The 21,809-nt window shown below is 46.5% G+C and overlaps 1 protein-coding gene across 7 annotated transcripts in view; it reads right to left on the bottom strand.

Annotated features, from left to right (window-relative positions):
* LOC144124525 (tRNA-queuosine alpha-mannosyltransferase) overlaps positions 1-21,576 on the bottom strand; it is a 94,603-nt gene extending 73,027 nt beyond the window's left edge. For all 7 annotated transcript variants that reach the window (XM_077657257.1, XM_077657259.1, XM_077657262.1 and 4 more), the window contains exons 1-2: positions 21,003-21,576; positions 11,970-12,206 (exon numbers count right to left, since the gene is read on the bottom strand). In XM_077657257.1, coding sequence (XP_077513383.1) covers positions 11,970-12,206; positions 21,003-21,355 — 590 coding nt within the window. In that variant the 5' untranslated portion in view covers positions 21,356-21,576. The remainder of the gene's footprint in view (positions 1-11,969; positions 12,207-21,002) is intronic.
* Positions 21,577-21,809: the final 233 nt, after the last annotated feature.

Here is a 21,809-nt window from a genome sequence, read left to right as displayed (position 1 = left end):
AAAGAAGCCTGTCAATTTGATATTGAACCTGGTGTGCCTTGCATGTGGGCATGACTTTGTAAGCACAGATTCCAGGCAGGAGCTAGCTATAGCTCTCTTAACTATCTTCAAGTGTGCACAATCGTAAGGAAGCAACTCTTTCTGTGCTCGTGGAGTATAGTGCCAGCAGATATGACGTGGGCCAAACTGCATGTTAAGATCTAAAAACTGCGATAGGCCTAAAAACTGTGTTAGGCAGAAACTGCCGTTCCCGCCTATCACCAACAGACCAATGGGCTCACAGAATGCTTTCATCGCACGCTGTCTGATATGCTGTCCACATATATCCGGACCGACCACACCAACTGGGACACCATGCTCCCTTTCGTTACCTTACAACACTGCAGTGCAATGAACAACCAGCTTTTCCCCATTTTTTTCTTGTGTATGGCCACTCACCTACCTCCACTCTCGAAGCATCTTTTTTTCTCTGCCCCCCTCCCCCCCACCCACTTCAGCCCTCTCACATAAAGAATTTACTTCACGTCTTGCCTACAACCGTACCATTGCCCGCCTGAATACAGATGCCTGCCAAACCTCCTGGAAAAGCACCGACGACTTCACCCACTGTACTGTGTCCTTTTTTCCTTGTGATGAAGTGTTACTGTGGACTCCAGTGCTTACTCCCAGCTAGTGCGAAAAATTTCTCAGTCCCTATATTGGTCCGTACACCGTTCTCGAACAAACGTCCCTTGTGAACTATCGCGTTGCCCCTGTCAATCCTGTTAATGACTGTCGTTGCCATGGTGCAGAGATCGTCCAAGTTTTGCGTTTAAAGCCATTCACACGTCGCCCCACTTCACTATAACCTGCACCCGGGCCGATCACTTTCGTCCGTGCGGGAAGAAAGTGTAAGCACAGTGTAGGACCTTTGTCTTCATCTGTACATATTCATCATCATCGCTCATCTTAGTCTTCAGAGGTGTGGCCGCCATTCCTGCGAGTGTGCATAATGCTCGCTCCGTCCTGTCTCACAATATCTTTTAAAAGATTAATTACTCCATCTTCCACATCCAATGTGCCCAGTATGTCCCACAGATACTCTTGAATAACATTGTCGTAGGTTCCCTTGATATCCAGAAATGCTAGCCATAGAGGCCTGTGTTCCTTTGCCGCAATCTATATACACTGCATTAATGAAAACAGAAAGTCCTCCAACCTCCTTTGTTTCCGGAACCCATTTTGTAGCTCCCCTAGCACACCCTGATTCTCCACCCATGCCTGCAGTCTGTCCTTTATTATCTGCATCACCACCCTGTACACCACAAACTGTACTTACGTCAGCTTTGTCCCCATTTCCCTTATATATCATGTTCATGCATGCTGCTTAATCACCTTCCATCGGGGGCTTTGCCATCCACTGTCATTTTGCTCAATACCTCTCTTAATGTTTGCTTGGATTTTGGTCTTAGCTTCTTTATTAACATAATCGGAATGCCATCTGGTCCCGTCCACGTGCCACTAGGAACCTTCTTCTCTGCCCTTTCCCATTCCCTTTGCTCAAGTGAAGCAATTGCAGTAACCGGTCTATCCTCCTTCAATAAATTTTGTGCAACATTTCTTTCTTTAAATTTTTCCGTCATCCTTGTTCCTATGTGTTTTATTGCTTCATCCCCTTCTAGTCGAATACCCTGATCTGTAACAATAAATGTCTGCTCTAGCCTAGTCTTATTACTCATTGCATTTAGATGTTTCTAGAATTTTTGGGCTGCTTTTCTATCCTTTTTATTTACTTTTGACATCCATTGGGCACCCTTTCTTCTAATTTTCTCAGTAATCAAATAGGATTCCTCCCTTCTACACTTTACAAAGGTACCCCATTTTCTGCCTAATTCAGCTTCTGGTTCACCCTTTTCTTGGAATATCTGTGTTCCCTGGACGCTTCCTGACGTTTCTCTATGACCTTCTTGACCTGTTCATCCCACCAACAACTGGGTTTGCGTCTTCTTTTCCCTTTTGGCCTGACTTGCACCTTAGCTAGCTCTAGGTCAAGTAATCAAGTTAATTTAGTATAAGTTAATTCTGTTTCGTTATCCTCAAAAATTACTTCCTCAATTTGTTTGTTCCTGCTTCCAATTGCTTTTATGAGTAAAAGATCCCATCTGCTTGTTCCTTTTGCCTCGGTACTACATTGCTTTTACTTCTGAAACTTAGCTTGAAACACTGCCCCACAACACGTGCGACGTGCCCCACACCACGTGCGACGTGCCCCGCACCGCATGCGACGTGGTGGAATTTTCTAAGCCGAGGCGAATGGTGCTGTGGTCTTGTTTCAAACGCAATCGCACGAGTCAGGACAGCTTTTCTTTGCGGACCACCTTGATGGCAACGAAAAGCGTGCCATCAACGATTTGAGCTAAGGTCAGTTGGAAAACAGCGTTGGCGCACCAGGGAGCGCAGCGGACCCATGCAACCTAAAGCTCATCAAACTTCGTAAAGTAGCGACATCTCCCCTCCCCTCCTCCGCTTCCTCCTCTTATTTTGATGCAGAAACGTCTATTCATGCATCAAAAATGGCTTTCAACGCTTGCCTGGGGAGGCACAGGATGGCCGCATCTAACGTGGGGGAGAATAAAAGATTGAAAGGTGACTTGGGGGGCGGCATTCTTCAAAAGTCTGCATTACTTTACGAAGTTTGGGGTGGCTTCAATATGGTCGCCAGTAAAATAAGGAAGGTAAGTGTAGCAACCCGCGCGGCTGGCAGTACGCGTGCTGGAGACACTTCGTCCTTTTCGGCCTCACGCGCACTGCCAGCCGCGCGGGTCGATACAGGGAACACCTTCTTGAAGAAGCCCCTACGGGAGAGCTCATCCTCACTCTGCACCAGCACCCGCACGTCGTCAGGAGTCAGATTCTCCAGGATGCCGGTCGTCTCCTCCTCCACATCCAACAGAATGGTCTTGTAGTGCCTGTGCTTGAGCCGTTCGGTGGGAGACAGGCTGTAGGTGTGCAGCAAGGGGTTCAGGGACAAGTCCCTTGCTCTTCGAGCCCATAGCACTGGAGTAGCCGTTCATCCAGGTCATCTTTGAGCTGCTGGGATAGCTGGAAGCCGACCAGGTTGAGCATGTCCTTCACCACCGCACTCTTGACTGCATGGTCCACTGGAGTGGCAGGTCGCAGGCTGGGTGAGATGTTGACCTCAAGCAGCCAGGGCTTGAGCTTTTCATCGAGCAGGATGTCGAAGCCGAACAGATCGAAGCACGTGTAGCGGATTGATGTATGCCGCTGGATCAGTCAGTTCATGGGGCCCTCAGCACAGGAGAGCGATCCGTCATCTGGTCTCAGAGGTTAGCCAAGTTGGCGCCCAGTGCCTCTAGGTAACCCTGGAGGGCACGGATGGACTACTTGTGTCCCTGGCAGTCCCCGCTCCCACCGGGCACATAGGTGGCGTTCTTCTTGTTGAAGCTGTAGTTGGCGAGAGGAACACAAGTAGCGACGAGGAATCGACGCTCACAGTGCGGCAATGGTGCTCGTGAGGTAATCGATTTTAGCCTCGAGGCTTGACTGCCGGTTGACGAGAGTGGACGGCGCGGCGAAAGGAACTGCAGCCACTGAATGTGGGCCAGAGTAGTCCGAGACACGTTCAGCCAACTCCGTGAGCTTATCCAAGCTAACATCACCTGCTGCAGCCAGGACTACCACGAGGTTCTGAGGCAGGCGCTGAAGGAACAGCTCGCGGAGTAGCGGGCTGCTGACGTCCTGTGAGCGGTCGTCGAGCAGCTGTCGCATGCGATGAAGGAGCTGACATGGTCGACGGTCGCCAAGGTCCTCAGTGCTGAGCAACTGCTGCAGGCGGCTGCACTTCGAGATGGTTTTCCGGGCCAGGACCGTAGCCTTGAAGTGATCATACGGGGAGGAAGGGTCGGGCGTCTTCAAAAAGTCGTCAAACTCGTCCATTACCTCAGGGAAGAGAGTCGACACCGAAGGTCGAGCACAGCCTCCACTTGCGCGAACCATACGGCAGGATTCCGAGGACAAAATGACGGCAGGTGAACGTGGACGCTGGTGATGTCCTCCGCAGCCGGCGTATGAGCCGGGACCTGGGGCCTGGGCGCCGCAACCGTGGCGGCGTTATCCGCGTCCATCACGTCCGAGTCACCAAAATGTGGAGGTCGCCCAGAGAGGCGACCGCGGCCAGATTTATTGAGGGCTGCCGGAGAGGAGGCAGCTGTGTAGCGGCGGCGGCAGCAGCATCCGGCCGAGGCCAAAGTCTCGCGTGTTCTCACCAAGCGCGTGCTGGGGACACTTCGTTCTTTTCGGCATCATGCACACTGCCAGCCATGCGGGTCGCTACAGTAAGCATTAACAGTCAGCAGAGATGAAATCTGCACATGGCAGATGAAGCAAACCTGCAAACTACTTTGCACAGATGCATGTTACCCACGTGAAGAATTTTATAAAGCCAAACTATTTGGGGGCAAGCGGCATGTCGTAATAGTGAGCACACAAACTTAGCAATATGCAGACGAAATCTAAGCAGTGATCATCAATAGCGATGTGCGCCTATAAGAAGCCGCACCCGGAGCAGACAATGCGAGGCGCGAGCCAGCGTAGACCAGTTATGCAGCAAACTGAGCACTTGACCAAGCGCAGCCAATGGGCGTCGTGGCAGCGAAGAGAAAACCAAGACAACTAATGCAGTAGTGTCACCTAACTAGAGATGGCGCTCGCATCTCTTTGAGATTAGAGCGTTCACAGAACGGGGCTGCATCACTGGAGCAAGTTTTCCAACTGTCTTTGTCTAAAACTTCGCATGCCATTAACTCGAATGGCAACAATGAAGAACAACATCCAAGCCAGTCCGTCCGTATGGTGTCCAAATGAGTAGGTGTGCCGACCGGCGGGGGAAGCGCGCGTCCGTTTTTCACGATGCAGTGGTAGTGCCACCACTGAAAACCCAGTTCGCGCCCTCATCCTCCGGCCTTTCCTAAGCATGTATATGAAGCTAATTCACTTCTATATTACTATCAATAGTACTGCGATATATAACTTTACTGTGAGTAAACTGCACAAGGAAAAGACAGAGACGTGTGCATATTATAGTGTCAGGGATGCAGAGTTTGGAATATCGGACTTTTGTTCAGCTCCGCCATAGGTGTAGTATCAATTTTCCCTTGACTACTGTGTTCTATAAGGCTCTGCCCTGAGTACAAGTTCAAATGCCATATTACAGCAATTTTTTTCTAGTTTTCTTCTGAAAATGTCTGCACAATCGTGTAACCATATTTTACGCATTTTAATGAAATGCATGCTTAGTGCATTTACATGATGAGCAAGGATCTGGTAAATTGGAAATGATAAGCAGAGTATGAGCTTATATTTAAATTCAATGCTGAAGCAAATGAGTAAATGGACAAAGTAAAGTAAATCATGGACATAGGAGCGTTTACCAGCGCTTGTAGTGAAATAACAACGTAGTACGCGTCCATGCAGTCAAGCACACATCTCAGCACTATGTTTCCTTGCACTTTAATGACATGCCATTTTTACTTCTTTTTTTTTTTTCAAGGAGGAGAGGCCTTACATGAATGAAATGAAAGCTTGTGACAGACTGAAGCTTGCTGATACGATTTGTTAAGCTGGTCTTATATGCTGCTCACATCCGATCCCATATGGCACCTTTTAGTCGCGGGCAGTGATTTCCCTACGCCACCCCCCCCCCACCCTGCCCACCCTTTTATTCCTGAATTACGGCACCACCTTAATTTGTAATGAATTTCGTTTTTTTGCAAGCAACGGGGAACATTTGTCATCTTTCTCATGGGTGTTAAAGTCATAATTAAGCATTGCAGGACACATCAACGACGCAATTAAAAGTAAAAATGATTACCGCCTCTCCTCTACCTTCAACACTGCCCCCCTGATTTAAATTCTTTGGGAAACCCCTCGCCGCCGGAAATAGCTAAGTGGTCACGCAAACTTGCCTATATACTTTGCCACACAAACCGAGCGAGTGAATGTACAAGCAGTCTCAAAGGTATCCATTTGCAGAAGGTGGGAGTACAAAAGGTACAAAAGGCTTCAATTTTCACGCAGGCTGGCATGTGGCCGCGGACACAGCTAGAACAGGAGTGCTGGCCCCAAAAAACGCAAGCACTCCCCATAGTGTTAGTGCTGCATAGCATGCCACGTAGGAAATGATTTTGATAGCCTAAAAGCATTACGTTCTATGACAACTGTGTAGTTGCGTACTTTTGGTAACTGCTGCTCGAAGTTGCATTCACATACAAGGCGGAGTGAAGTACCTACTTAGCCAGATGGTGAACAACTCGCAATTTCTAAACAGCGTGCGACACCATGGCACAAAAGGAATGAAAATTTAGGCCTCTTCCTCATCTGCTTTAGGCTGACTATAAGGTTCTCTTTTCATTTTACCATAAAGCACTAGGTCTGTTGTGAACTGCACTGTACTGGAGCTGACGGAAACAGAAGATAAAATAGCTGTTGTCTTTTACCTTTAGTGTTTCATTGCCAAATAGTGAATATCTGCTTCAGCGGTAGTGCCTAGAGATAGTCAACACAAAAAAAGGCTGCCACCATCTGCAAGACATTGAAGTAACGAGTGTTAGCTGTCTGGTTTGCTAGAATTGATATGAATGAGATTTAAGGAAGGTTTCGGCCGCCTGGCGTTCCCGGAAGTATCCGAGTATGTCTGATCTCTTGGACTTATTTTCCAGCGAAACGAGTGCATCTGAGCGGAACTCCCCAGGGAGACGGCTCCTTATGGATGGATAGATGGAACATAAGAGCGTCCCCTTTGAAAAGGCCAAACGGGGTGGATTGCCACCATGCTCGGCACCGCGTGCACGCACGCCAGCTAGCGGAGCGATCGACGCCTAGCGCCATCTATTAGAGAAATTACGATGCACATCTACTCGTTGTCGAGTTACACCCCCTCAAGATATGTCCCAAACGAAATTTTCTTATTTTGGGAGGGCAAGGTGGGCCTAGAATTTTGCAGTGCGATATGGTAACGCTTGAATTAGTAATTGCATGTATACAATGTTACCTATTATTTAATTGTGGTTTTATTTCTACACCACAACCCATAGGTTTTATTTGCCTACCAAATTTGGTACACAACTGTCCCCAGATGGGTGCCCCTTGTTGTCAGAGAATATATAGTGGAACGAATGTATACATATATAGCGGTCCCGTAACTGGAGAGTTTTCCTACCCGTTATAGGATATTTGTTGGGGGCCATCGTCCCCTGACATCATACTCACATAGTTCCACCCGTATCCACCATATTGGACCGTGACATCCATCATTAGCACGATGCAGGTGGTTGTTTCTACACCGCTGTTGTAGATGGCGCTACAAGTCTCAATGCGAGATGTGCTGTTTTCTAGTTTCTGCCATTGACGGCGCTGTGATCTCGGGGTGGTAGCAGACACCACGAAATCTCGAAATGTGATGAGTAAGAGCTAACGCTCTTAAAAGTAACATTGTGAGCAAAAATGAGGTAAGCGAAAAGCCAAATGCAACCGCAGCAAGTAGCAAATGATCCACACCCGAGCGCCGGGCGAAGAACAGCAGCGCCAGATTTGTTGTCATGAAGCAGAGGCGCATGAAACTTCGCTTTTTCTCATGCCGGACGGCACACCTACTTATCTAGCTCCATTTAAAATCCAAGATGGCGCCTGTCATGGCAGTGAACGGCTGGGTGGTTGTGATAGCAATGCCTGCTTGTGTCTATGTTAGGTCGAAAAAAACAACAAAATTTTGGTCAAAAAACAATCTCCACAGTATGTTTGGCCTCTATTTTAGTCTGAAAAAATCAAACTTTCTGGCTCCACAGAGTTGTGAAATATACGCATTCCTATGAGCTGCGCGGTGGTTACTCAATGAAGTCCTAAATATCGCGCAAGTCCGAATTATTGGAGTCCAAAAAATCTGTCCCACTCTCTGGAGAAGAGAAACTCTTCACGTCTTTACAGCCCTTACCGAATGAACAGATGCACGTTATGTACCAGTGCAACTTAAGTGCGATTTTTTTGCCTAACCCTGCACCAGCAATGATCAAATACTGCTTCAAAATAAATGGAATTGAAAACTGGTGTTCCACATTGGTAATGAAGCTCACCGCATCCAAGTGCAAAGTGCAAATATATGCAGGTAACACACAGCACACTGTCACCTACGCATATTCGTTGAACTCAACCAACCTTTCCCAAGTTAAGATCATAGCGTTGTCTTAGAATCTATGCCACCAACAACCTCACGTGGTGCGAGCACATCGCGAAGCTTGGAGCTGAAACTATGCAATCACTCAAGCTTATCAGATGGCGCTTCAGTTTCTCCCCTCCTTCCATCCGCAGCCTAGAGCACAAAACTTCTGTGTGCACAAACTAGAATCTGCCTTCCGAGTTAGACATCCATATCGAGCTTACTTAACTGATAGTCTAGAAGCCATCCAAAACCGTGTAGCCTGCTTTATTTCATCTGACTAAGACACCCACTCAAACTTTACCAGCATAAAATTATCTCTTGAAGTCGAGCCTCTGGTGCACAGGCAGAAAATCACCTGTTTATCTTTGTTTCATAAACTGTACTACTGTTTTCCTTCACTTTGGGAGTCCATTCTTTGCCCACCCCTCATAACATCTTGCAGTCGCTTCAACTCCATGAGCATTCTGACACCACGGCTCCTCTGATGCTTTTAAAAAATCATTTCTGCCTGTTGTCAAAGAAGAATGGAATTCATTATCCGAATGCATTGTTATCGAATGTGATGCACGTAAGTTCTAGCAATAGCTGACATCATACTAGAAAACATAATGTCGGTTATTCTTGCCTTTGCGTTTTATCTTTCTGTCGCAAGTCTGTGCTTGGCCGCACCTGTCCATGAGGTTTATATACTTTTAAGAGCGCTACCTCTTACTCATCATGTGTTGAGATATCGTGGGGTCTGCTACCACCCTGAGATCACAGCGCCATCTGTGGCAGCAACTAGAAAACAGCACATCTCGCATTGAGACTTGTAGCGCCATCTACATTAGCATTGTAGAAACAACCACCTGCCGCGTGCCAATGATGACATCACGGTGGATAGAGGTGGAACTATGCGAGTATGACGTCAGGGGACGAAATGGCAGCATGGTTTCGGCTTCTCAAATCCAAGATGGCGGCCATTGAAATTTGTCCTTTCCCCCCTTACCCACCTCCCCAGTATGACGTCAGGGAACGAAATGGCAGCATGGTTTCGGTTTATCTAATCCAAGATGGCAGCCATTAATATTGGTCGTGCCCTCTGATCCCTATCCCCTCTGACCCCCCAATAAATATCCTATAACAGGTAGCAAAATTGTTCTGTTAAGGGACCGCTATGTATGTATGCATTCGTATCACTTTATATACTACGACAACAAGGGGCACCCATCCGGGGACAGTTGTGCACTGAATTTGCCCTCCCAAAATAAGAAAATTTCGTTTGGGACGTATCTTGAGGGGGTGTAACTCGACAACGAGTAGACGTGCATCGTAATTTCTCTGACAGATGGCGCTAGGTGTCGATCGCTCCGCTAGGTGGAAAATTTATGTTACTCTTCCAAACCGCTCAGGGTTTTCTTCACTGGCCCCGCTGGATGCGGAAAGACTTTCGTTTTATGCATGGCCAATAAAGCTAACGCTCGTTACTTCGTCTTCCAGACGGTGAAGGCCTTTTTTCTTTTTGTATCCTGCCTAACTATTTCCATGATACTTGTAGCCTATCATGCTATACCATTGTTCTGCCCCCCCTTCACCTTTGTAATACCCCTCAAAGAGGTCTTTAAGGGTGAATAAATGATGATGATGATAAAACTGTCACTTGCAGAGGGGGCGGTGCAACTTATAAACAGGAAAACACTGTAAATGTTGCTGCCAACATTTTTTTCTGCAAATAATCGCTCTGAAACAAATTTCATATCCTACTTGTGAGTCTTGGCAGAAACAAAAAATGATCAGTGAGTTTCCCTATCTCTTGCTGATGGTCTTGGACCATTTCTGAAGACCCAAATACTTGCACATGTGGCTGCTGCATTGGTCTTTACACTTTGGAAAGATTAACTTGTGCCAGACTGAAGTCTTTTCTGTAGCCGCTAAACCTTTCCCTTGAAATAGCCGCACTGAACATTACAACAAAGCCTCCAGTGTTATTTGCACGCATTGGGCAGAGACCATTGTGCTTGAAGTTGATAATGCGAGAATACAGGAGCCGGAGAACATGCAATGTCAATAAGGAATAATCTAAATATGCACCTACCATAACACTGTCATTTTAGCAAGTGTCAGTCAAACACAAAGGAGACCAAAGTACTTGAAAAACAGTGAGCATAAGAGTTGTGTATGTATAGGGGGCGCTACCCATCATTCATCTCATCTGTATATAAGCGACAGTCATCGGAATAAAGGGGCGTTCCCGATACCCCGTCGATGTAGTCTCGCCTGGTTCCTCGGCGCTTCGTGCCACCACATACTGGCGCAGTCGACAGGATAACTACACAGGTTGTTATAAAAGTACTCCTGGAACTGTTTGCAAGAGAAGGGTACCCGAAAAGCATCGTGACGGACAATGGGCGTCAGTTCATGTCTACATGTTTTGACCAGTTTTTGCAGGACCAAGGGATTGAGCACTGCGTTACAACATTGTACTACCCACAAAGCAATGGGCAGATTGAGCGGTTTAACCGCGTGCGGAAGAAATATATCCAGATCGTGGCGTTAGAACGGAGACCGTTGAAGGAGGCAATCTGCGAGCACCTGGGTGTGTATAGGGCCACCCCGCATGCAGCTACAGGTGCGTCACCGGCGTTCTTGCTACATGGAAGAAGACCGAGGACAAGACTGGATGTAGTTGGCCTTCCAGGAAAGGAATTTTTCGACGAACCTCTAGTTGCCATAGAAAAGTTGAAACGTCGGGTCAGAGAGCAGCAGCAACGAACAAAAAGGTATACAGATGAAAAATGCGGTGCCAGAACATCCACCATTGAACCAGGAGATTTCGTGAAAGTAAAACAAGGTGGACCGAAGACGAAGCACAACTTTTCCTTGCCGCTGCAAGTAGAGAGACGAGTGGGCAAGCATTCATTTCTGTTGGCAAATGGCACTAAATGGAATGCATCGAAGCTGACGGTAATTGCCAAAGGAGGGGACGAAGGTGCACAAGCATTAGCTGACACGGTTATAGAGCGACGTGGTGCAGCCAGAAGATTTTCCTGTGACCTAGAGACTCATGTAGGTGACAGGGCAGAACCAGACTCCTGCTACATCCATGGACGAATCGGAAGTGGTGCAAAATGAGGACACAGAAAAGAACGCTCCTCGTCCCGGAAATGCACTGGTCACATCAACAGAGTCTGCACCTCAGCTGCCTGACCAGCAATACTCCGCTCGACCGTAACGAACTAGAAGACCGCCAGTACGGTATGCGGACGAGTTTGCCCGAGACCGAAAGACTGGAGCGTGCCATGTGCTGTGAAGCGTGTATAGTTTGAGTTCATTGTTGTATTATTTACTTTGCGATGTGTTATGAGGGGGAATATGTTGTGTATGTATAGGGGGCGCTACCCATCATTCATATCATCTGTATATAAGCGACAGTCATCGGAATAAAGGGGCGTTCCCGAAACCCCGTCAATGTAGTCTCGCCTGGTTCCTCGGCGCTTCGCGCTACCACAATAAGGTTTCCAGATAATTGCTAGAACCTTCATTAAAAGTAAAGGAAATTTATGGCCAAGTGGTACAAATTAAATTTTCTCAGATGCCATGTTTAGACACCTCCTCACGTCTGCTCTCACCTGCATGTGTGCATACGCAGGCCGCCATTTCTGAAATTGGAAGTAGATTGTTCCCTATGCACTCCTTGGGCTTTTACATACTTCTATGATCACTTTGTGCATACTCATAAAAACAAATCAAACCCTCCAGTCCGTCCTAGCCCACTGACCATCGGTGCGGCCAGACAATGTGCAGGGGCGTGGCCGGATCCCTAGCGGGGCCCACCGGTGGCGGGAAGGGCCCCACATCCACAGGGAAAGGTAGTACACGAGCCTTGTCCTCCAGTCGAAGTCGCAAAGATCCCAAGCGGCCTGCGCCAGGCACCCGGCCCAAGAATGGCTCCACAGCCGCCAGGAATATGTCACGGTTGAAACACGAGTTGAAAAGCACCACATCAGCTGCCAGGCTGCACAAGAGCACCACCAACACACAGCAAGGGATGAAGGATGCATTCCAACCTAGCCCGTTACCATCATCAGCCTAATTATATCCGCTGTAGGACAAGGGCCTCTCCTAATGACCTCTGCTTAAACCTGTCCTGTAGCACCTAAGGTTACCCCATTCTCATAAACTGCCCCCTGCTATGGTTGCCTTCGCATGGAATCCACATTATCCTGAGGGTTTTTTTCTTGCATTACATGTCCTGTTAGAACGTCATTTACCTCGCATTTCCTCGCACTTACTGAGTAATGTTCCTTTAAGGCAGCAATTACTCATTAGCATCCACCTCGATTACGCAGCTTCCTCAGAATCTTCGCAGCAGACGAGCAATGTATTTTGGTCAAAGTCAAAGATTGAAGAACTCAGGCCACAACCTGTCAGGAGCAGTCATTCTGCCTACCAGTGAAACTCACCAGGAAAGCTAGGAGGTGGCACAGCAAGGCTGACTGATCCAAAACTTAGAAGGCAGATCAGGACAAACTTTTCATCAACTAAAAAAGTTCTGCAAAAGCTGCTGCACTTTTTTTTCTAGCTGTATGGATGCACTCAGGAAAATTCAATTGAGCAATTATTTTCTTGAATGAAATTTTCTTTCGCCTGGAGAGATTCTCCTAAACCATTGGACTAAGATTATTGATACTGAGCAACAGATTTAAATGTACAAGATAGAAAGGCAGTGCTGTCATCATTTTATGGCAATTATTCTTCACGCAAACTTGCAAAACAGGCACTACGGTACAGGCAGAAACATGCCGACAACTAGCACTGGAAGTGGCCCAACGCCTGCCTGCCAAGTGTTCCAGGGGAATAGATAGAAAAAAATGGACAACACACAAAAATTAAAGGAGGGAAAAAATGTAAAGAAAAATGATAAAAATTGCAATGCTACTCAACAGTGCAACAAACAGAAAACAAACAAGAAACGCAAAGCTCATCAAACCGTGTCTACACTACAGAAGAGTGAAGCCACTTGGTCTCTTTTAAAGCAGCATGCTAGAAGCCTATGAAGCTTCCTAGGTTCTCATACGTGAGCTTGATAGTTCTCCTTCCTCCTACAGAGATTTGAGGTTTGGGGGTGTCATAAATTCTTAACTGCATGTCTCAAAAGCAGACCCTCAAAAGCAGACATACGCACCCATAGTCATAACACCAGACACAATAATTCATGGGTCGAACGTTTCTGCCGCACAACATATGGCAATCAATCTTTATCGTACCACATCGCCGTCCTCTTGAACGCACTCAGTCGCGTTGGTGTTGATACAAATACAGAATCTGCACGCTCACTCTTCAAAAAATTAGATCGTAATGCATCCGCTTTCTGTTAATACCCTCACCATTGTCTCTGGCTTTATTTCTTATCCTCCGCTGCGCTGCGCTATTGCCCACCTGTCTGATTTTATATCGCTTCCTTTTTTCTTTATATCGTGCAGCTAACGACATTTTTGCTTACATAGTGCTGCAACTACGCCCTGTACCACGTGCATTGTATTATGTCAGCCGCTTACTTTTTGCATCTCACGTATAAAACCCTGACATTGTCGTCCATATGTATATATCTTGTACAATGCTTGTCATTGAGCGTCCTTTGTTTATTTTTCTTGAATTGCTGCTGAACTGTACCCAAGGGGGCCGGGCTTCGTCAAGCTGCGCACGTGCAGCTTTTTTCCGTTGCCCCCTTTCTTCCTCTCGGAGAAAAATAAATTTGACTTTGACTTTGACTTTGACCCTGTAGTCTAGGAACTTTTGACCAACCCTGCACATTACGGACAGATAAGGTGCGCCATACTTATGCACAAGAGTGACCAAGGAGATCAAACAAAGACAAAGCAGGCAACAATTTGAGCTTTGTTTCGTCAGATTGTTCTTTGTGGTACATGAGTACAGTGTGCCTCATACCTTCACAACACATAAAAGAGCTTTGCAAACAGGAGACACACTGCATAAAGAAGACAAATGGAAACAATGATGCAACAGCTTTGAGGGTGTGGCCTTAAGGGACTATAGACACCAAACTTTCGCTAGCATGTTTTCTTATTTCAAATGATGCATTAGACATTAATACACATAAGTCACACTGTAACATTCGCCTATGGCCGCTAAGTGATTTATATTTGAATTTCTTCTTGACGCTGTTTCCGATTTCATATCATCAACCAAATGATAGATGTGATGAGTAGTTGGTCTTTAGGTCATATGAGGGGCAGAAAAAATGGCAATGTAACTGCTGATACGTTGTCTGTTGTCATTGCAGCTAACGAAGCAGGCAAGTTTAAGTATTGTAGTGAATTGGAACTACGTATCAGCATTTATACTGCAGTTTGTTTTTTCATGCCTCACGTGACCTAAATCCAGCTACTCATCACAGCCACCACTCAGTTAATGAAAGCAAAATACCACAAGGAAAGAAATTCGATTATAAACCATCTGTCAGTCACAGGTAAATACCACACAAAGATCCATGTATGTACTAAGGCATCATTTGAAAGAAGAGAACATGCAACTAAAATTAGTTGCTTATAATCCTTTAAGAAAAGTTGAGAGCATACATTGAGGTCAGTCGTGCTGAGATGCAGTGCAAGTCAGGAAGAGGAAGCGGTATGGTGGCATAAGGCAGTCCTAGTTGTTATAGGTGTAGCACAATACATGCAAAATGCAGGAGAGTCCAAAATTAAGTAATAGGCTTAATCAATTCACAGGCAGAGCAGTGTGAACTAGACAGATGTCAGCCACTGTCAGGACAAACATTCAGCAACCAAGTCACAGCAAACATGCAGTTTGCACAGATTGGCGCTTAGCCCTCTAGTGCTACTGGGCTCACATACAGGGTGAGAGAAGGGTCCAGTCAAAGCAATGTGCTGATTACGGTGCTCACAGAGGAGGCACTGGAGAATCAGCAGATAAGTACCATCGAGGTAAAACTGAACTATGATGGGATATGCAGTGGTCATGGGCACCAGAAACATGATGACTGGCCTCTTTATTACCAGCCACTGCTTATTACCAAGTACTGCCATCTGCTAGCAATGGAATCAAGTTGTTCATGCGAGACAAAGAAGGAAGCCTGCATCAATGCAGAGCCACTGTTGCGTTCAGCCCAGGAAATGGGGAACAATTAAAGGCAGCTGCAGTCCACAATTCAATGTTACTATACAGGTTTCCAGAGTTTCACATCTGCTTTCCTTGCGCTGCTTATGCCTCTATTGTCCAAATGCAATCACATCATTGAAAAAGCAGGTATGCATTGCGGAGAAGGCAACTCCTCCACATCGTTTAGCATGACTACAGCTGGCAGTCCATTGGTACCCTACTCTTCTCACATGTAGCGGCATTTCATTGAAAACAATGATTGCTTATCAAGGACACGCACTTTTATGACAAGCATTCATTAATTGTTAAAAAGAAAATGCTTGTCACTCGTGGCATTTATAACAGGTGGTGCCAACCATTCACATGACAAGCATTTCATTTGTAATTAATTGAAATAGGTCTTGGTGCAGCAAACAAATTACTAGCAAGCTTTGTCATTCACTGCAACAGCATTTTGGTCAGAATAAAGCAAGTTTGACAGCCAAAAATAAGCGACTAAGCCTGCAGGCGGTATAACTACTGCGCCAAATCTGCCTCCTGCATTCAAGGGTAGCGGCTTTCCCTCATAGCTTGGATGCTTGGAAGAGCAATATGGTGGACCTACGCACAACCCTTGGAGCCCATACAAACTCTAAGTGCAGTCTGCACTGCACACAACTAAAGCTAGCTGAACACACCCTGCCCTCCCTTTGCTGCATACCAGGATCCAGCCCCTTCCCATAGGTCTTCCCAAATGACACCTGCGGAGAAGCAAAGCAATTATAACACCTCATCTCCTCTAAAGGCTGCACACACGCAGTGCCACACTCACACATGGAATCGACTAATATAGCACAGGGCTGGACTTCGTCATGATCCACTGCAAGCAATCAGGGCAGAGAGTAACAACAATGAAGAGACACACAGGTTCACAGCTCGCATTTCTGTGCATTTGTCCTCTGTGACTACAGTAGATTGCCAAGTCAGATGTGCAGGACACAACAGAAGGCCATCTTTGCTCCAGTGCCAGGCTACCATGTGACGAGTCTCGTTTGCAATCACTCAACTACATCTTCAATGCTCTGCAGGTTGTTTCCGAGTCACTTCACTGCCTTATGGGGGTCATGGCTTTCAGTAAAATTTTTTTTAATTCTTGATATATTCACGTGAAATTTTTGAATATATTATAATAATTTTATGACTACTCTCACAAAATTTCACTGATACATCTCCAGAAAATTACTTTCTAATATATAATTTTTCTGTGAGTGTTGTGAAAAGGCAGTTAAGAAATTGTGGCAGAAGGCAGGTTCAACAGCGTTCACAGAAACAGCACTTCTGTTGGTGTGCTGCAGGTCAAAACATTCTTAGAATTCCTTTTTTTTCTCCCAAAGCACAAATTTTGATTTTGCAGTGACCGTTGATAGATCTAGAGTGAGAAGAAAATGTCATACAAGAAATTTAAAATTGAAACTTTTGAAAAACAAAGAATGTCTTGACCTGCGCTATGGTCCTAGGTGTGCAACAAAACAAAAGGGGTCGAAATACGAAGGTTGTTCAATAAAGACTGAGGCTGGGTCGATTTCCTTTCCCATTACACTCACTGCACCATCTCTAGACGTTTTTCGTAAGCTTTGCAACTCCACTGATTACCAGATAACACATCAGTGTCACTCTAATAAGGCAGCAGCAATGTTGATTCAAACATGACATAGTATTTATCACCTCCAAGTGTGCTGGTTACATGATCTATGGTGACCTTGCTTGAACAGTGCCACGTAATCAAGTTTTGTGTTGGCTTAACAAAACGGCCACAGAAACTAATGCCGATTTGCCTTGTGCATTTGGTGAGGATATCACGCCTCATGCAACTTGTTTTCGGTGGTTTAAGGACTTCAAAGAGGGGAGGAATGACCGTGAATTGCAGGGAGGAGATGGCGCACCTCTTACACCCTTTTCTGAAAAAATCATCAAAACTGCAGCAAAAATTATCAAGACCGATGATGCCTTATTATCAGGAAACTTTCCCAATACCTATAGACGTCATTAGGAAGCACCCACATAATTTTGAAAGAATGCCTTCACAAGCCAAGAGTCTGCACAGTGGATCCCCCGCCTGCTTACATCTATCTGTACAGAAACAAAACAACGTAGATGTTTGTCTCGAGTGAAAACGGCGCCTGGAAGAGGAAGGTGACCACTGGTGGAACAGCATTATTACTGCAGACAAGATGTGCGTACTGCTATGACCCAGATGTGAAGTGTCAAAGCACTCAGTGGGTTGAATAGGGACAGCATTGGCCAAGGAAGGCTCAGGCGCAAAGATCGGCAACCAAGGCAGTGTTATGACATTTTTCAACCTCAAGGAAATGGTGTACACCCATGGTGTTCCTAAAGACCAGACAGTAAATGCCAAGCACTACAGAAGCCCTTTGGAAACAGTGATGAGGAAACACATCTCTACAAAAAAGGCCCAAACTTGTGGACAATTGGAAACTGCACCACAACTGTGCAAGGGCTCATGCTGCAAATGCTGCGAGCCAACTACTCGCTAAAGAAACCATCACAGCAATCCCTCACACAACCTGCAGTCCTGACTTGGCCCCCTGCGATTTCTTTTTGTACCTCATAGCAAAAAAGCAACTCAAGGGACGGTGTTGTGACAATGAGCACAATGCCGTCAAGGGCTTGGAAGTGGTGTTGACGTCGAAAAATGGCTTTGCCCATGTTTCCAGACATGACCGAAACAGCGGGAGAAGTGAATTTCGCTCAATGGAAAATACATTGAAGGAGAAAATAGCTTCAATAAATAATTTTTACAAATAAATGCTTCAGAGTATCAGTCTCAGTCTTAATTGAACAAACCTCGTAGATAACACAGTTGTGCAGAAATCTGTCCCCCAAGGTGAGCACCAAGTCAAAAAACTGTAATGAATAAAAACAAACATTCATTGTTCAAGTGTTTCCCCACAACGCACAGCCACCACAGTTTACAGAACATTGTTTTAGAGTACTTCCCAGTCAATTTTAGCAATGGAACTTCGAGACAGCATAAAAAAACATGGCCCACAAGCAGTGGCGTAGCCATAAATTTTGTTCGAGGGGGGGCTCATGTTGCAGCGCAGCCTCCTCATAGAATTTGTGAAAGGATCAAACGCAACAATAATAACTGCATTGCCACTGCCATCGACAATGCCATTGTGTATTAGATAATGCTATGCACTGTTTAGACAAGTGAAATATATATTTTTTTAATAAAAGAATATATTCATATGTCTTAAAACTCGTGGCAGACATAATTACAAAACATAAAACTGAGCAGGAGACATGACACAGGAGAGAAGCAAACAGGACGAGCTCATCCTGTTTGCTTCTCTTTTGTGTCTTGTCCCCTGCTCATTTTTATGTCTTTTGATCACGTCATACCAACTATCCCCTTATCGTTCACTCGTGGCAGACATAACTGATACCAATGCTTCCATGTGTTTGCGTACTTAATAAGTAAAGAAAATATCACACGAAGTCTAGAACTATATCGGTCCGGAACCAGCAAAGGAGTGCATGCCGCTGATATGAAAAACATAAAGGCCATGAGATTAGCAAGTAGAGGATGTCATTCAAGAACCTTTACATTTTTGTACATATGCAACGGCCAGGGAAAAATCTCAATGATGCTGTCCTTCATTCCAGTGTGCTGCGCAGCAGCAGCTGTCACCGGTCATGTATTGCGAGTAATTGCACCGAAATTTTAGTCGCAACAGCGAGCCATCGATAGGCCCTTGAAAGTTTGTGCATGACTCCAGGTGCATGGGCATTGCCACAAAATCTAACCCGAGTCAGCAATGTTCGCGCCAAAATGTCTTTTCTAGTCTGAAAAAGACACTATAGGGAATGACTTCAAGCGCCGGTGGTTGTTTTGGTCAGCAGTGCATGATAGTTCGAATTTCGGGGGGGAGGCTGAAGCCCCATAAGCCCCCCCCTGGCTATGCCCCTGCCCACAAGCGAATACAATTTTCAAAAATTAACTTTTCTGGCCATTTTTGGGGGATTTCAAAGCCATGCTCCCAAGGCTCCTTGAGCATATTTGATACCAATGGCCTTGGTACCACATCCATCATCTACAGTGCAGACCCCGTAACAGATGGAGGTGGCTCAGGAGGGAGGTTTCACTGTGAGAGTGTGAAGACTTGTGCAGCCACAGTAGGCCTAGAAGGGGGCTGAGGCAGGTGCACGTCCGCAATGCGTACTGCCAATACTAGGCACCGCTCAGCCCTCCAGCATGCAGTGCCTGCGCAGCCACTCACATTTCATCAGTCCTTCAGATGTGGTTCATGGCACTTTGGCATTGCATTTGGGTTGCTCTTGTTCTTGTAAACCAGCGCAACGGCTCGAAGCCAAACAGAAAGGGACAAAACACAGCGCTGAACTAACAACAGAATGGATTTATTCAGGGCGCCATGCTGTGGTTAAATACATGCAGGTATCACAGAATAACAAAAAAACAGAGAAAGACAAGACAAAATAAGAAAAAATTTGGGTGGCATTATAGCTTTCAGTGGCATGATCAAGTTCTCCACACTTTGCACATGTTGGATTGTGCTGACATGCATGTTAAATGTCCATATTTTTGACATTTGTAATTCTACAAGGATTGCGGATGCAAGGTCAAACTTTGTAATGCATAGCTTCTGTGTGCACAGAGTCAGGGAGCTGTGTGCTGCCGAAAGTGAGAACGATGTGTATGCGAGATGTCACTTTCTTTTCGCTGTCCCACTGTGTCGCGATTTGACACACAGCAGTAACACTCTAACAGCACAAGCCCTCAAGGAAATCAGATTCTGTCTCTTGCAAAAGAGTGATCAATTCCTAGTGCATTCTTCGTACTCCTGCACAGTGCCATGGAGTGACGAAATTCAGCTAAGGTCTGCTGCTTCACGAGGTTACTGCTCTGGTTCTTTCAGGTAACTTTGACCAGGTCATCTCTGAACTAAAGCTACTTCACCTTGTAAACTTTGCCTGTAATACACTTGTAATCACTTGGCAATAAACAACACAGACTCCTTAACCAATGCAGTGTCTTTATCAACACAACTGTGTATGACCAAGAAAAGAAACTCTTCAGTTTTTCTTGTGCAAAGGTGGTTTGCCTAGCATTAGTTTGGTGCAGCCTCCTTTCAGGAGTCCTTTCCGAAGAAGGCAAACCCGAGAACACCGTATTTTCACTGCTGATCTAGCCTCGCATTCAAGGGCCCCAGAGCCCCCCAAAAAGTAGGCGGATGGGGAGCCCTTCAGTTCAGGCTGGATCAGGGCCCCAAACATAACGACCTGTGGTTTTTGCCCTTCACGTTAAGGCCCCTCACCACAGGCATTTATCAGCTTTGGCATGATGTGGCTCAGAGTGCATGACATGCTGACAAGCTAAAGGTGCTCCTGCTAAACTTTTGCTGAGATAATTAGTAGTAATGTGGCAGTTTGGGCTGTTTGGTGCAAGTCAGGAATTAAGTAACAGCTTACTTAGGTGAAGTAGGGGAGCAACGTGCACTTACTGAACTGCACTGAACTGCGACGTCCTCCTGCATACCAGTCACTATAGCTGAGACACGTTTCTCAAGTGACGGAGGTCCCCGGATGACGCGTCGTTTCGTCGCAGCTTCTACTTCCCCAAAGGCCACAATTTAGAAATGGCTCTCACCAGGAGACTACTTGGTTGTACCCGTACTGGTAGTCCCGATGCTGCTCCTTCTGCACCGGATAGGCAAGCTGGTTCTCGTGCATGTAGAGCAGCTTGCGCAGCGGCGCCAGGTCCGGCCGCAGCCCCAGTAGCTCGGCCAGGTTGAGCACGCCGCTGGCGAGCAGCACGCGGTATCGTGCGGACGGCTCGATGCGCTCGGCCAGCCAGAGGGCGGCCGTCCGCGCGCGCCAGTGCCACTTGGTGGCCGGCAGCGTGACCAGGCGGCAGTTTTGTGGCCCCAGTTCGGAGGACAGCAGATCCATCAGCTGCCGGTGCGAACCGCCGTAGAAAGGCTCCAGCAAAAGCACCGACATCCTTCGCCACCGGCGGCGAACGCAAGCGACGGAGCGCGTGCAAAGCACCGCGCGAACGGCGTCACTCCACTGCGTCCGAACTTCGCGCCGTACTGTAGAAGATCTGCAGACATGCAAACTTCAAATGAAAAATTCCCGGCAAACCGTGCACGGCACACAACAGGTAGAGACCTCAAGTTCACTGCACCTCGAGCATGAACGGTTGCTTTTCCTTTCCGCGTTTACGCACATGCGGCTGGCTCAGGGGCGGAGCTTGCTGCTCCACCTGACACTGCAGCAGGAGCGCGTGATTTGAACGCTGCTAGCAGTCTGTGACACCGCGGGCACAAAATTAATTTTGTGTTTCGTGCTTGTGCTCTGCCTGTGATAGACATGCAGCTTAAAGACAAATATTTTATTCCCCCTCGATGTCTTCGTTATTTCTGGGATGCATTTTCATTTTGCAGCCGGCGAA

This window comes from Amblyomma americanum, chromosome 3 (assembly GCF_052857255.1).
Source record: "Amblyomma americanum isolate KBUSLIRL-KWMA chromosome 3, ASM5285725v1, whole genome shotgun sequence".
Lineage (NCBI taxonomy): Eukaryota > Metazoa > Arthropoda > Arachnida > Ixodida > Ixodidae > Amblyomma > Amblyomma americanum.
The sequence above is the reverse complement of the archived record's forward strand: the minus strand, read 5'-3'. Positions and strand labels throughout refer to the sequence as shown.